This window comes from Chrysochloris asiatica, unplaced genomic scaffold, assembly GCF_000296735.1.
Source record: "Chrysochloris asiatica unplaced genomic scaffold, ChrAsi1.0 scaffold00103, whole genome shotgun sequence".
Taxonomy (NCBI): Eukaryota; Metazoa; Chordata; class Mammalia; order Afrosoricida; family Chrysochloridae; genus Chrysochloris; species Chrysochloris asiatica.
In genome coordinates this window covers 9,529,298-9,543,238 of record NW_006408621.1, presented here as the reverse complement: position 1 = coordinate 9,543,238, position 13,941 = coordinate 9,529,298, and the positions used below count along the sequence as shown (strand labels likewise).

The 13,941-nt window shown below is 38.1% G+C and overlaps 1 protein-coding gene across 1 annotated transcript in view; it reads left to right on the top strand.

The window, feature by feature from the left end:
- ABHD3 (abhydrolase domain containing 3) overlaps positions 1-13,619 on the top strand; it is a 67,898-nt gene extending 54,279 nt beyond the window's left edge. Inside the window, exons 5-9 of the mRNA XM_006867289.1 lie at positions 1,343-1,455; positions 6,323-6,496; positions 8,444-8,492; positions 8,572-8,737; positions 13,111-13,619. Of these exons, the coding sequence (XP_006867351.1) occupies positions 1,343-1,455; positions 6,323-6,496; positions 8,444-8,492; positions 8,572-8,737; positions 13,111-13,289 (681 nt within the window). The 3' untranslated portion in view covers positions 13,290-13,619. The remainder of the gene's footprint in view (positions 1-1,342; positions 1,456-6,322; positions 6,497-8,443; positions 8,493-8,571; positions 8,738-13,110) is intronic.
- Positions 13,620-13,941: the final 322 nt, after the last annotated feature.

The following is a 13,941-nucleotide window of genomic DNA, read 5'->3' as shown; positions in this document are numbered from 1 at the left end:
CTAAAGAGTGGATAAAAGGAGCTCTGGTAGCATAGTTGTTATGAGTCGGGCTGCCAACCTCAAGGTCAGAAGTTCGAAACTATCAGTGGTTCCATGGGAGAAAGATGAGCCTTTCTGCTCCCGTAAAGATTTACAGCCTCGGAAACCCTGTGCAGGGTCACTATGAGTCGAAATCAACTCCATGGTACTTAACAACAACAAAGAGTGGATAACACACAGCCTTATTGTGATGCAGATAAATAATTTCAATGACTTTTACTAGCGCCTTGTCACCAGATTCTTTTCCTAATTCCTGGCCATTTTATCTCACATATACTTTATTCATACACATGTTCTCATGCATGTTCTACAGAGAGGATTCCTCCTTCCTTCCAAATGTCTGAAGCTTTCCTGTTATAAACAGATCCCTGATTGATGATGTTCAGATGAAAACCATTTGTTTAAATACATTATGTATTGGGGCATACTCAGCTTTGCATCTTTTAACATTTTAAGTGTTTCTTGTGATGTTATAGAAAATGAAAATATCCAGTCAGTAAATCCGACCACACATTGTTTTATCTAGAGTGAAGGAAGTGCCATTGGCAGATAGTGCTCAGGGTGGTGGAAGCAGTTCTCCAGTCAGAAACAAGTCACAGTTAAAATTTCTTGTGGCACTATTGTTATTGTGGTTAAGTGCCATCGAGTCAGTTCCAATTCATAGCAACTCTGTATAGGGTTTCCAAGAAACAACTGGTGAATTTGAACCATTGACCTTGTGGTTAGCAGTCCAGTGTTTATCCTACAGCACCACACCAGGACTCCATGGAAATATTAGAACACCTTAATTATTACCATTGATTGTACTTTTGTTTTCTTGCTTGTTTGTTTTCTTTTATAAAGAATTGGTGGTGGTGGTATATGCTGTTCAGTTGGCCCGGACTCAGGGACGCCCTATATCCAACAGAAATAAAGAATTACATTGGCTTTTTCAAGCATATGGTTTTTTCTCCACTTTTTCCTCCCTAAACTGAGTCTGTTCATATTAAGTTAGAAACACATTTGCATGTGGTACTTTATATCCCTTTAATTAAAGGTATTTGTATAGATTTTGACCCATTTCTGCCAAGCCTTCCTTGCACGCTTTTTGTTAATGGTAATTCAAATAGTGTTTGCTAATTACAATTCAAATGGCATGTATATGTACTGCAAGATATGAAAGTGATAATTATTATTACTGAAAGTATGTGCAAACCAATGTTGTTCACTCAGATTTACAGATTACTGTATATTTTTTGTATATTTCTGTATTATACAAATCATTAAGCTCATTTTTTTTTTCTTTACTTATCACTACTTCCAGACGCCTCGGACTTACTGTTGTGCTAACACTGAAGATTTGGAAACAGTTATTCACCACGTCCACAGCCTGTTCCCTTCTGCTCCCTTTCTGGCAGCAGGGGTTTCAATGGGAGGGTAAGGTTTTTCCTTTCTAAAAAAAATATCTGAAAGAGTGTGCAGGGGAAGGTAGTATCCCTATTGAATAGTTTTCATCATGTCTAGACAGGTCTGGTGAAAGGAGTTGGGGATAAGATTTTTATGATTCAATAGTGAGTAACTGTTGTCATGACTCTGCAATTGTCACAACTGTAAAAGTAGAAATTTTGTTTTAAAAAGGGTGGAGGGGGGAATAGTATAGTTAATTTTACAATCCAGGAACAGAGGACCATCAGGGGAGAAGTGCACTAGCAGAATGTAGGATCCTATCCAGAAAAGCAGCAACACCAGAGATGGAGGCAGAGATAATGGGACATAGAGAGAGAGCAGCTGAGGACTCTGGACTTATGGAAAGAGAGGGACTGAGTGCTGGTGGCCAGGAGGCAGGCTTGCAGAATGTGCCCTTTGGTTGTTTCAATGATTATATATTCCTGAGTGTGTTGGTATACATAAAAAAAAAAAAAAAAAAAAAAAAAAGGCCTCAGAGGGAATAGAAGCAAATGCTGTTGAATGATGATCATGGAGGGAATTGTAATCATTGCAATGAAATGAAATATGATAGGCTAAGTGTAAAACTGATGTTCTCCTATGTAAACTATCACTCAATACACAATAAAAACTTTAAAAAAAAATATCTGGGAGTAAAGTAGTTGTACTAACTGCCTATGTCAGAGGACTGGCAGCTACATTGTGGTAGTTGTTAAATGTCACTGAGTCAGTTCCAACTCATAGTGACCCCATATAGGGTTTCTGAGGCTGCACATCTTTGCAGGAGCAGAAAGCCTCATCTTTCTTCAGCAGAGAAGCTAGTGGGCTCGGACCACCAACCTTGTGGTTCACAGTCCAGTGTTAGGAGCTACATTATTGTTGTTAAGGGCTGTCAAGTCAGTTCCGTCTCATGCTGACCCTGTATTCCAAGGAGTGGCTGGTGAGTTTGAACCTCCAATCTTGCAGTTTAAACCAACCTTGCTGTCCTGTGCTTTTCTTACAGCACCACACCAGAACTCCAGAGGCTACATATTGTTAAGTTGTTAAGTGCCGTCAAGTGGATTCCAACTCATAGAGATCCAAAACCATGTTTCTAAGGAGTAGCTAGTGGGTTTGAACCACTAGCCTTTTGGTTCACAGTCCAGTGCTGATCATACAGTGCTACACCAGAGGCTACATAGACATTTAAAATACATGTTTGATTATTTTTATTGTATTTTACCAATTGTTGGTTGAGCAAATGAAAAAATTAAATCAGGTACATTTTAATATTTTCCTGAACTACTATCTGTGTACAAAAAGGATAAACGTGCCTCCACACTTAGACTTTTTGAGCTTGAAGGCTTGTCTGAAGCCCATGATGTTGGTTCCCACCACTCATGCAGAGCTTCTGATTTATTAATATATTCTCTTGACTAAGTAAGAAGTTGAACTATGAGCATGACTTTCATTACTCAGAAACAGGAATAATCATTTCTTGCTCCTTGTAACTGCAATATGTTTTTCGCTCCCAACTACACACACACACACACACACCCTTTTTGTTTGTTTTGTTGTTGGACAAATGGACCTGCGTATGGAATGTTCTCCTTTAAGTTGTAAGCTTTTGTTGCTAACCCCTTCTCTAGCTGCTGTCTTGAGCTTATATAGATTAGTGTAATTTTTGGTGTTTGCAATTGTATTTGGTCTTGTTTAGAACTTTTCTTTTTCATCTTTTATTTAAGCTCATTTCTATGAAGAGTTTTTTTGGTGTGCTTAAGGAAATTGAAATTTTTCTTATCTGGCATTTTATTACACTTTAGATTTCCTAAATCATTGTCTAAAAATGATTTTTTTTAATCAGCAAACACTGAGATAGAAAAATATTTTTTCCCTTGATTTTGTAGTTAATTTACTTATTGTTTCAGCTTTCAAAACATCTTAGCAGTATAATTACTTGGCAGTGACTTTACAAATAATAGATTCTGAAAAATGGTCCTTAACCAGAGCTTTTAAAATTCTGATAAACCTAAGACCAAGAAGAGAATGGATTTCTTACATTAGCATGGAAGGTCTGCCTTGACCTACTAAAAGGAGACAACTGAATCAATGCAGAAAAGAGAGAATCTCTAAATTGTGCTTAGTGGACGGTATTTAGCTTCTCTCTCTTTTGCCCCATATTATCCACCTTAAAGGAATGGGTACGAGCTGAACTTTTTTTCCCCTTAATCATGTAAATTCTTGACTTTTTAAAAGGCCAGACCTTACATAAACAGGCCCAGATTCTTTATTCAGAAACTCCTGGGAAATGCTTATTCATGTAGCAATAGAAGCTGCCGTGCCTGAAGGCAGAACTTGACCACTAGCCTTTGTAACTAGTTGAATATTAATGTCTTGTAAATGGTTTGAAGGGAGCACCTTTTCTAGTTGCCAGCATTCTGACACAGCCCCTGTGGGCTTACCACTTGGATCTGTGTTTTACAGCTTGACACTTTTTCTTGACCTACAGTTGGAAAAAAAGCATAATCTTTCAATCATCATTAGGCCCCTGTGCCCCTTGTGGTTGTTAAGTGCTGTAGAGTCTACTCCAACTCATAGCAACCCTGTGTAGGGGTATCAAGGAGTGACTGATGGGTTTGAACCACTGACCTTGAGGTTAGCAGTTCAGTGCTTATCCTTAGACTGGGGTAATTCCCAAGCCGATGATGCTTAGGGCCAAATACAGGCTTTGAGCCAGAAATGAGTCTAGCAAAGAAATCTTTGTTTTCTGTTGTTGTGTGCCCTCAAGTCAGTCCTGACTCTTAGCGACCCTACATGCCAGAGTAGAATTGTCCCATAGGATTTTCTAGGCAGTCCTGCTGTGGCACTGTAGGATAAGTACTCGACCACAAGGTCTGCTTGAACCTCAAGGTCAACAGTCCAAACTCACCAGCAGCTCTACGGAAAACCCATATGGGCCATTAGATGGGTTTCAAATGCTAGCCTTTTGGTTAACAGCCAAGTGTTTAACCATTGTGTTGCCAGGGCTTCTTTGCTGCTCTTGTTAAATCCTGCAGAGTGGGTTCTGATTTACAGTGACCCCTGTGTACAGCACAGCAAAACTGCCTGGTCTGTGCCATTGGCACAATGGTTGCTATGTTTAAGCCCAATGTTTCAGACACTGTGTTATCCATCTCATTAACCCTCTACTTTACCAAGCATGTGCTTCTCCAGGGACCAGTCCCTCCTGATAACCTGTCCAAAGTATGCAAGACCAAGTCTTGCCATCCTCGCTTCTAAGGCTATATACTTCGTCCAACACAGATTTGTTCATTCTTCATTGAATTTTCAATATTCTTCACCAACACCATAATTCAAATGCATCAATTCTTCTCCAGTCTCCCTTATTCATTGTCTAGCTTTCACATGTATTTAAGTGATGGAAAAGACCATGGTTTAGGTCTCTGTTGTCATTGTGTTAAGTGCAGAAGAGTCAGTTCTGACTTACAGGGAGCCTGTATAGGGTTTCTAAGGAGCAGCTGGTGAGTTTGAACTCCCAACCTTGCAGTTAGCAGTCTAGTACTTATCTATGGTGCAACACCGGGAGTAGTAACCATGCTTAAAAATACATAGAAAATTCCAAATATACATAAGAGTAAAAAGAAAAGTATAATGATCCCTAAATGTTCATTACCCAGTTTTAATGGTAAACTCTTATCATACAGTGTCAGTAATGCTCAATTCATGGATAATATTATTTCATCCCCATCCTGCCCACTCTGATTATTATGAAATAAATCTCAAATATCTTTCATAGATATTTCCAAATAGTAGGAGCTCTCTTTGTGAAAAAAAAAATCAGAAATAAAGTTATTAATAATCCTTAATATTATCAAATGGTGCTGTGGGTTGATGCGCAGGATTGCAAAGCCATTTGAACTGCAAGGTCAGCGGTTCAAGCTCACCAGCTGCTCCTTGGAAACCCTATACAGGGTCGTTATGGGTTGGAATCGACTCAATGGCACTTAACAACAATATCATCAAATATTCACATAGTGTTCACAGTTCCTTACTTGTCTGTTTGATTTTCTAGTTTGTTTGAAGCAAAAGCCTGATACGGTCCATACTTTGGGATCGATAGGTCACTGAAGTCTCTTAATCAGTGAGCTTCTTCATCTCTATCGAGCACACTTTTTTTTCTTTTTCTTTTTTCCTTTTGGTGAGAAAAACCGGATCTCCTTTGTACTGGAGAAGTAATACAAGCTTTTTGTTGTTGTTGTAACATCTTGGCATTTCTTTGCTCCTAAGTAAATGACCAAGAGCTATCCACACCTTCTTGGTATGACTACTGCTGGCCCTTCTTTCTCCTTCCAGCCCTCTCATTTGGAGCAGTACAGCAGCCTCCCAGCTCTGTCTGACTTCCAGCCAGAGTGTTTTGCTGTTTGCCATTGAGAAAGTCTAACTCTAGACTATGGAGACTTTTACAGAATTGCTACTAGGCTCCTAGGATGCCACCCAACACCAATTAATCCAGAATTTCTGGAGTGAGACACAGGCATCAGTAGTAGTTTGTAAAACTCCCCATGTGGTCCCAATGTGCAGCCTAATTTAAAAAAACACTGTTACAGAGGATTTCTCTCGTTTTACTTCTTAACAAGATACATATATAGAAAATAATTGTCTCCTTTTTTCCCATACACAATACAGTCTTCGGCAAGATAAATAATTATATGAATATAAGGAAAGAATTAAGATACTTGCTTTTTTCCAAGATAAAAGATTTATACATTGGTTTATAGTTTTCTTCTTCTGGTTAATGTGAAATGCATAATTAGAAATGGGATGCCTTAAGAAAGATAACACATTCATCACAGGTTTTCCTGCTATCTCCTCATTTTAGAATGTTGCTTCTAAATTACCTGGGCAAAATTGGGTCTAAAACTCCTTTGATGGCAGCTGCAACTTTTTCCGTTGGTTGGAATACCTTTGCTTGCTCAGAGTCATTGGAGAAACCACTGAATTGGCTGCTTTTTAATTACTACTTGACAACCTGTCTCCAGTCTTCAGTTAATAAGTGAGTCCTCTTCAATACATACTGCCTTCAAACTTTTTTGGTTACGTGCTTCAACCATAGAACACTTTAAAACATAACACTGCCAAATATGCATTGCTATATATTAATACTTGTATTACTGTGCTGAAATTGTCTTTATATTATAAATAATACACAAAAAAATTGTAAATGTAAGTATAAATCAAAAGTCTTGATAAAAGTTGTAATGTCTTCTTTCTGTACCCTCACTGGTTTGACTTATATAATTCCTAGGGAACTTGTGCCCAATTTAGAGATCACTGTTGTAAATGATTACATAGGATTAATAGTTGGTGTTGTTAAGTACCGTGAAGTTGGTGCTGACTCATAGTGACCCTGCATTAGTTTCCGAGGCTGCAAATCTTTACAGGAGCAGAAAGCCTCATCTTTCTCCTGCGGAACAGCTGGTAGTTTCGAACTGCCAACCTTGAGGTTAGCAGCCTGATTCTGTTTCCTTGGATTTTCCTCTTGTTGACAGTCTTGTTAGTTGCCATCAGGTTGGCCTCCAACTAACTCCTGGCAGCTCTTCGTGTGTCTGAGTAGAACTGGGCTTGGGCTCCACATGGATCTCAATGGCTGATTTTTCAAAAGTCAATTGCCAGCCTCTACTGAAAAACATGTTCTACATTGTAGGAGCTTCCAAGTAACAGCTAGTGGCTGTGGCTGGAAAGAGAGAATTCGGCCACTGCACCACCACTACCCAAATCTTATCAGTATGTAATTCTCTCCTAGGTAGTGTTGTTGTTGTTAAGTGCCACTGAGTCAGTTCCAACTCATAGGAACCTTGTATAGGACTTACGAGGAGCGGCTGGTGAGTTTGAATGACCAACATGGCGATTCAAACAGACCTTGAGGTTGAGTGCTTATCCTATAGCGCCACACCAGGACTCCTAGGTAGTCAGTTATGTATTAAGTACTTTGAGTGCTGAATCATATGGCTTGTTGAACCAATGTTTATGAGCACAGTATGTGTTAGAAACTTGGGAGACTGCAGTTCACTGGGATTTCTTCAGCGCCCACAGTTCTTCCAATATCAAAATTGTTGTTGTTAAGTGCCATCCAGTCAGTTTTAATCAACTTTGCAGTCCAGCGCATTAACCTGCAGCGCCACACCAGGATGCCATTATCACAATACTGTCTTTGAATTAGTTTTTCTGGAATTGTTTATATATCTTCTGACAATTGAATTGGCATGGTAGTAGAAGGACACAGAGCTGTTTCTGTTACATGTTTTTCTTTTGTACCTAGTACCATGTGTTTTCAAGTGACTTGGTAAATTTAAATACAAACTCTAAATGAAAAGACAGTTTACTTGTGTTTTGCTTATTGAAAGCAATAATTATCCTGAAAGTTCACACTAAATATTAGGTTGTTGTTGGTAAGTGCTGCTGAGTTGGTTCCAGCCAGCAACCCTGTCTAGGGTTACCTAGGAGCAGCTGGTAGGTTTGAACCACCAACCTTGCAGCTCAAACTGACCTTCCAGTGCAGCACATGATCCTGCAGCACCACATCAGGACTCCAAATATTGAGTTAAGTTTAACTTATTTATAAAATTATAGATATTCTTTAAAGTATTGCTAGAATGCTAATAAAGAGTCATCATTAATTAATTACTCAAGTGATTACTGAAATGAGGATGGTAGCAAGAAAAGTGAAGAGTGATTTGAACAGAGTAGCAATTTACAAGAAAAATAACCGCAGTTGAAAAAGAAGTGCAAAAATGGAAATTCTAATTTGTAATCTAGCAATTTAAAACTAATGTCTTTCGGAAAGACACTAATATTAATCTTGTTTTGTTTGATTAAGTAAATGTTCATTGAGTACCAACTTCTTGCCCTGTGGTAGACTAGTTGGTTATTTATTATGCATTTAGATAAAATGAAGTGGGTATGAGCTTAATTTTTTACTATTTCAATTCTTTTGTTCTAGGCACCGGCATATGTTTGTAAAACAGATCGATATGGATCATGTTATGAAGGTAGGAGAGCAGTGTTATGTAATGAGTTTGTGTCCTTGTGTGAGTCCAAGAACAGACATACTTTGTTTTGATTTTTCAGGCTAAATCCATCAGAGAGTTTGATAAGCGATTCACTTCAGTCATGTTTGGATACCAAACAATTGATGACTATTATACTGATGCCAGTCCAAATCATAGGCTAAAGTCAGTAGGAATTCCTGTGTTGTGCCTGAATTCTGTGGATGATGTTTTCTCACCCAGTCATGGTAAAATTAACATCTTTGTTTATGTTTTGATCTGAATGAACAGTTTCCATGTATTGTTCTTACCAAGAAAATATAGTAGTAAGAAATAAAATGTCAGTCATTTTATTTTTGTGACAAACAGAAGAAAAGAAAAAAAGTGATAAACAGAAAGGAAAAACTCCACAACAACTAGGTACTCATACCATAATCCCTAAATGTCTTGGGTCACTTCTTAGACATTGTTACAGAATCTTATCTAGTCCACTGTGAGAGCCTCAGAATACATTGTGACTCTCCATATTTTGCTTGTTCTCATCTTTATAACCTTTCCTTTTTATCAATGCACTGCTCTTTAGACAGTTTCTGTTACAGTATCTTTGCCTCAAGAGTGCATTATTATCGCATTCCTTTTCTTCATAAGTTTCCTAGATAGAAAGCTTTGAAGTTTCTCCCCTCTTAACCTTGAAGAGAACTTGGACTTTATAAACATGTTAATAAAGTCAGCGACTATAAAGTCATTTTTTTTTAAGGAAACAGTCTTTGTTTTCCCTCTGGATATTAAATGACAGAAAAATTTGTCAAAATTAACTTTTCTGCTTTCCTAATTCAACAAATAAGTAATTTGGTAACAAAGACATACATGCATGTGTTCATACATTGAAGTAATATAAAATGAGTAGATATAACCATACTCTCTTAAGGATCAGTAAACTTGACCTCTAAACTTTTTCTCTTTGGCACTATAGGATAGACACTGAACTACTAACCACAAGGTTAGAAGTTCAAACACACCAGCTGCTCCTTGGAAACCCTATACAGGGATGCTGTGAGTTGGAACTGACTCGATGGCATCTAACAACAGTGACAAATACTTTTTAAATATTTTCCTCAAGTACTTCATTTAAAATTTTTTTTAAAATTTTTCTGACTACAAACACAACACATATGTATTATACGAGTTTCAGAAAGGCCTTACTGTATATATTTTTTAATGACATATTATTCTTCTAGGGAATTCCATTTTTTTATAGGATTTATGATTAATCACAGGTAATTTTAGGTAAATGGAACTTTAGACCTTTGGCCACGAACCAGAAAGTGAAACTGAAACTTTAATATTAATTGTTAAGCTTATTTTCATTGTATTAAGGAAGTCTTTCTCCATCCACTTTTTTATTTCACTGACCCTTCTTCTAACAAAAATTTCCTAATGTTTAGCCTGACCCAGTTGGTTAAAGCTTAAACTCATTGTTTCCTGTTCTTTCCCTTAAAATAGTCTTGCCTCATTGGAATAGTGGACAACTGTCTGCAGTCTGAGCAGGCAGGCAGCCAGCATCTTTCACATGACTCAAACATGGTGCAGCCTTTGTTTTCCTGATACGGCTGTAACTCTCAGTATTAGAAATTGCTGAGTGTGAAACTGGAATTCTTAATTACATTAGAGGCAAATGTTGCATTCTAAATCTAAGCCCTAAATGTATGGTGAAAAAAGAAAACAAAAAATCAGTCTAATCCAGTTCAGTTGCCATCAATTCCAACTCATGCAACCCCCTGTATCCAAGCAGAACTGTGCCTCATAGGATTTTCAGTAGCTGATATTTTGAAAGTAGATTGCCCGGCTTTTCTTCTGAAACATCTGTGGGTGGGCTCGAGCCTCCAACCTGTTTAGCAGCTGAGTGCACTAACTGTTGCACCACCAGGGACTCCACCCCTTGTTGAGCCTTGCCCTGAGTTCCCACACATGATCCCAAGTTAGCAGATGTTCACTTCAGAAGAAGGTTTCCTTCCTTGGACCCAATATGGCCACCTAAAAATGTGAATCAAATGCTCCTCTTGGACAGGAGTTGGCTTGCTGTGCCTTGATTTAGGGGCTTTAAGTTTATTCTTCAGGGAATGTTGTTGTTGTTGTTGTCAAGTTCTGTCGAGTCGATTCTGACCCATAGTGACCCTGTATAGGGTTTCCAAGGAGCAGTTGGTGAGCTTGAACCGCCAACCTTGCAGTTCAAACGGCTTTGCAGTCTGGTGCATTAACCCACAGCACCACACCAGGACTCCACAGGGAATGTTGTGAAGGGTCAAATTGAGAGTGTCATCGCAGCAGATGATTTGTGCACTGCAGCGTCTCAGCCTCAGTGGGGCTCAGATTTCTAGGGCATCTGCTTCCTGTCCCACAGAAGTGGGGAGTGGGTTAAGGAACCACCAAAAAACCTACTGCCGTCAAGTTGATTCCAACTCATAGCAACACTATAGGACAGAGAAGAACTGCTCCTTAGGGTTTCCAAGGACATACATATTTATGGGCGCAGACAATCTCATCTTTTTCCTATGGAGCAGCTGGTGGGTTTGAATTGCCGACATTGCAGTTAGCAGCCGAACACCTAATCCACAGTGCCACCAGGGCTCCTTGAGGTAAAGAGAGCATATCTTTAATTAGCTCATGTACCCCTAAAATTCAGCATACGATGTAAGGTCTAATTATTGCAGCAACCACATTATCTTAATTAGGGAAATAAGATTTAGCAGAACCAGAAATCAAAAAAGTCTTATGCCAGGTTGTGATCATTATAGCTCTTAAATAAAAATATTTGAACTGCACTCTAAGCATTGTAGAAATATAATAAGAATAAAGCAACTTTAATTAGTATCCTTTAGAGTGGACTTTAAACTCAGGATTGATTTCTTAGATCATTGAAAGACTGACATTACTAGTGGATTATATTAAACAATAACTATTTCAAAATAAAATTTTCCTTTCTCTTGACTGAAATAGAAATACAAAGGAGGGAAAAGAAATCACTCAAAGATAAACGCGGTTACCATTTGAGTGTATTTTATTCCTTCGTTTTTAGTTTTGTTATCGACATGTTTTAGGAGCCCTGGTGGCACCATGGTTAAAGCACTCAGCAGCTAGCCAAAAGGTCAGCTGTTCAAACTCTCTAGCTAGTCCATAAGAGGAAGATTTGATAGCTGTGGAAACCCTGTGGGGCAGTTCTATTCTGTCCTGTGCAGTCTGGCCACTATGCATAAGTCAGAAATGACTCAGTGGGAATAGATTTTATATATATATGTATGTATGTATGTATATATGTATGTATGTATGTATGTATATGTGGTTGATGGTGGTTGTGTGCCATCGAGTCAATTCCAACTCTTAGTGACCCTGCATAGGGTTCCTGAGGCTGTAAATCTTATGGGAGCAGAAAGCCTCATCTTTCTCCTATGGAGTGACTGGTAGAATCAAATTGCTGACCTGTGGTTAGCAGCCCAGTTTATAATCCACTATGCTAACAAAGCAGTCCTGGTATGGTGTGTAGGATAAGCACTGGACTGCTAACCAAAAGGTTGGTGGTTCAAACCCACCAACCCTTCTTTACAAACCCCATGCGGGATAGCTATGATTCAGAACCAACTTGAAGGCACTTAACAACAACTATACCTGTAGTTGTTAAGCGCTGTCGAGTCGGCTCCAACTCAGAGCAACTTTGTATAGGGTTTCTGAGAAATAGCTTATGGATTTGAACTGCTGACATTGTGGTTCACAGTCCAGTGCTGATCTTACAGCGCCACACCAGGATATATATTGTTGTTGTTAAGTGTCATTGAGTCAGTTCCGACCCATAGTGAGCTTGAACCGCCGGCCTTGCAGTTCATACTGGCTTTGCAGTCTGGCACATTAACCCACAGCACCACACCAGCACTCCACTTACAGAGTTTAAGCTCACCAGCAGCTCCTCAAAAACCCTATACAGGGTCGCTATGGGTTGGAATCAACTCGATGGCACTTAACAACAACAACAACAAATATATATATATATATGTACACACATAGATACACACACACAGTGGGTGGTTTTTTATTTAACTATATAGAAATAAATTTTATCCTTCAATACAGCTACTAATTGGCCTCCAGAATCTAGTTTCATATAAAATTAACCAAAGTCCTACATTCTGAATTTCTAACTCTCACAGAGATAGTAACACCTAGGTAGGAGACTTGTAGCATGTAGTATAAGTATTCATCAGTCCTTGAATTATTTCACCTTAATCTTTCAAAGCCTATCAGCGGTTTAAGGAATAATGGAATTTAATTATCTTGTATCACTCCAGATACAAAGAAATCTCCAGATAAGCTTTTGTGTTATGATTTAACAATTGATTTGATTTTTCCAAAAAGAACAGCCTAGTCAACGTGACTGTAAGAATGAATTATTATAAGAATATAGATTGTTAATATAAATTTGTCAGGCTTAGTCCATTTGTTCATTACAGATATTTGTTTAATGATAGTTTAAGTTGATTACAAATAATAAAGGTATATACTTTTGATTTTTTTAAAAACATAATGATTATGTATTTTCTCTCTCCTCCCCTCCCCTCTTTTCCCCCCCAAGCTATTCCAATAGAAACTGCTAAGCAAAACCCTAATGTTGCTTTGGTCCTCACTTCTTACGGAGGCCATATTGGTTTTCTGGAAGGAATCTGGCCAAGGCAGTCTACTTACATGGATCGCGTCTTCAAGCAGTTTGTGCAGGCTGTGGTTGAACATGGACATGAAATCTCTAACAAGTAATTCTTTAACTGTATTTTGTTTGAACCACCATTATAAGGGCAACTCAGCATAGTGTACCAATTTTAACTATTGTATATAAAGCAAATATGCCAGCAGGTGGGTGAAGAGGTCCAGAATGACATGCAAAAACTACTTTCTTGTAGCAAGAAATTAAATATAGTATTAGATTGTTATATACATTTTATTTTTACTATGCCTTACCAAGTATGACCTTAAGCCAAGTAGTATCAAAGGAATTGCACTTAACCAAAACTATCATGTAAAAAAAGATTTAATTTCTCAGGGCTTAATTTAGGCTAGTATTTTCTAGATTGCACATTTTAGGTGAGTCTGAAATGACTCGATGGCACATAACAACAGCAACAACAATGGTACTTTAGTAACTGTTAATAGTTTTTGGTTGTTTGAATGTAAGTTAGAAGTTGGCACATTCCTAGGGGCATTTATGTCCTGAAGATATATCATGATGATAACATGAAAACAAATACAGTGCGCTAAACCTTTTATGTATTCAAACTTGATTAAGAGGCAAGTGCAACTATGTTAGACTGACTTCAGTACATGCTCTTTTACTCTGATGATCTTAAATTAGGGCTGATTTATGTTTTATAATTCACATCTTTATTTTTTAAATAGTATATGTGTATATATA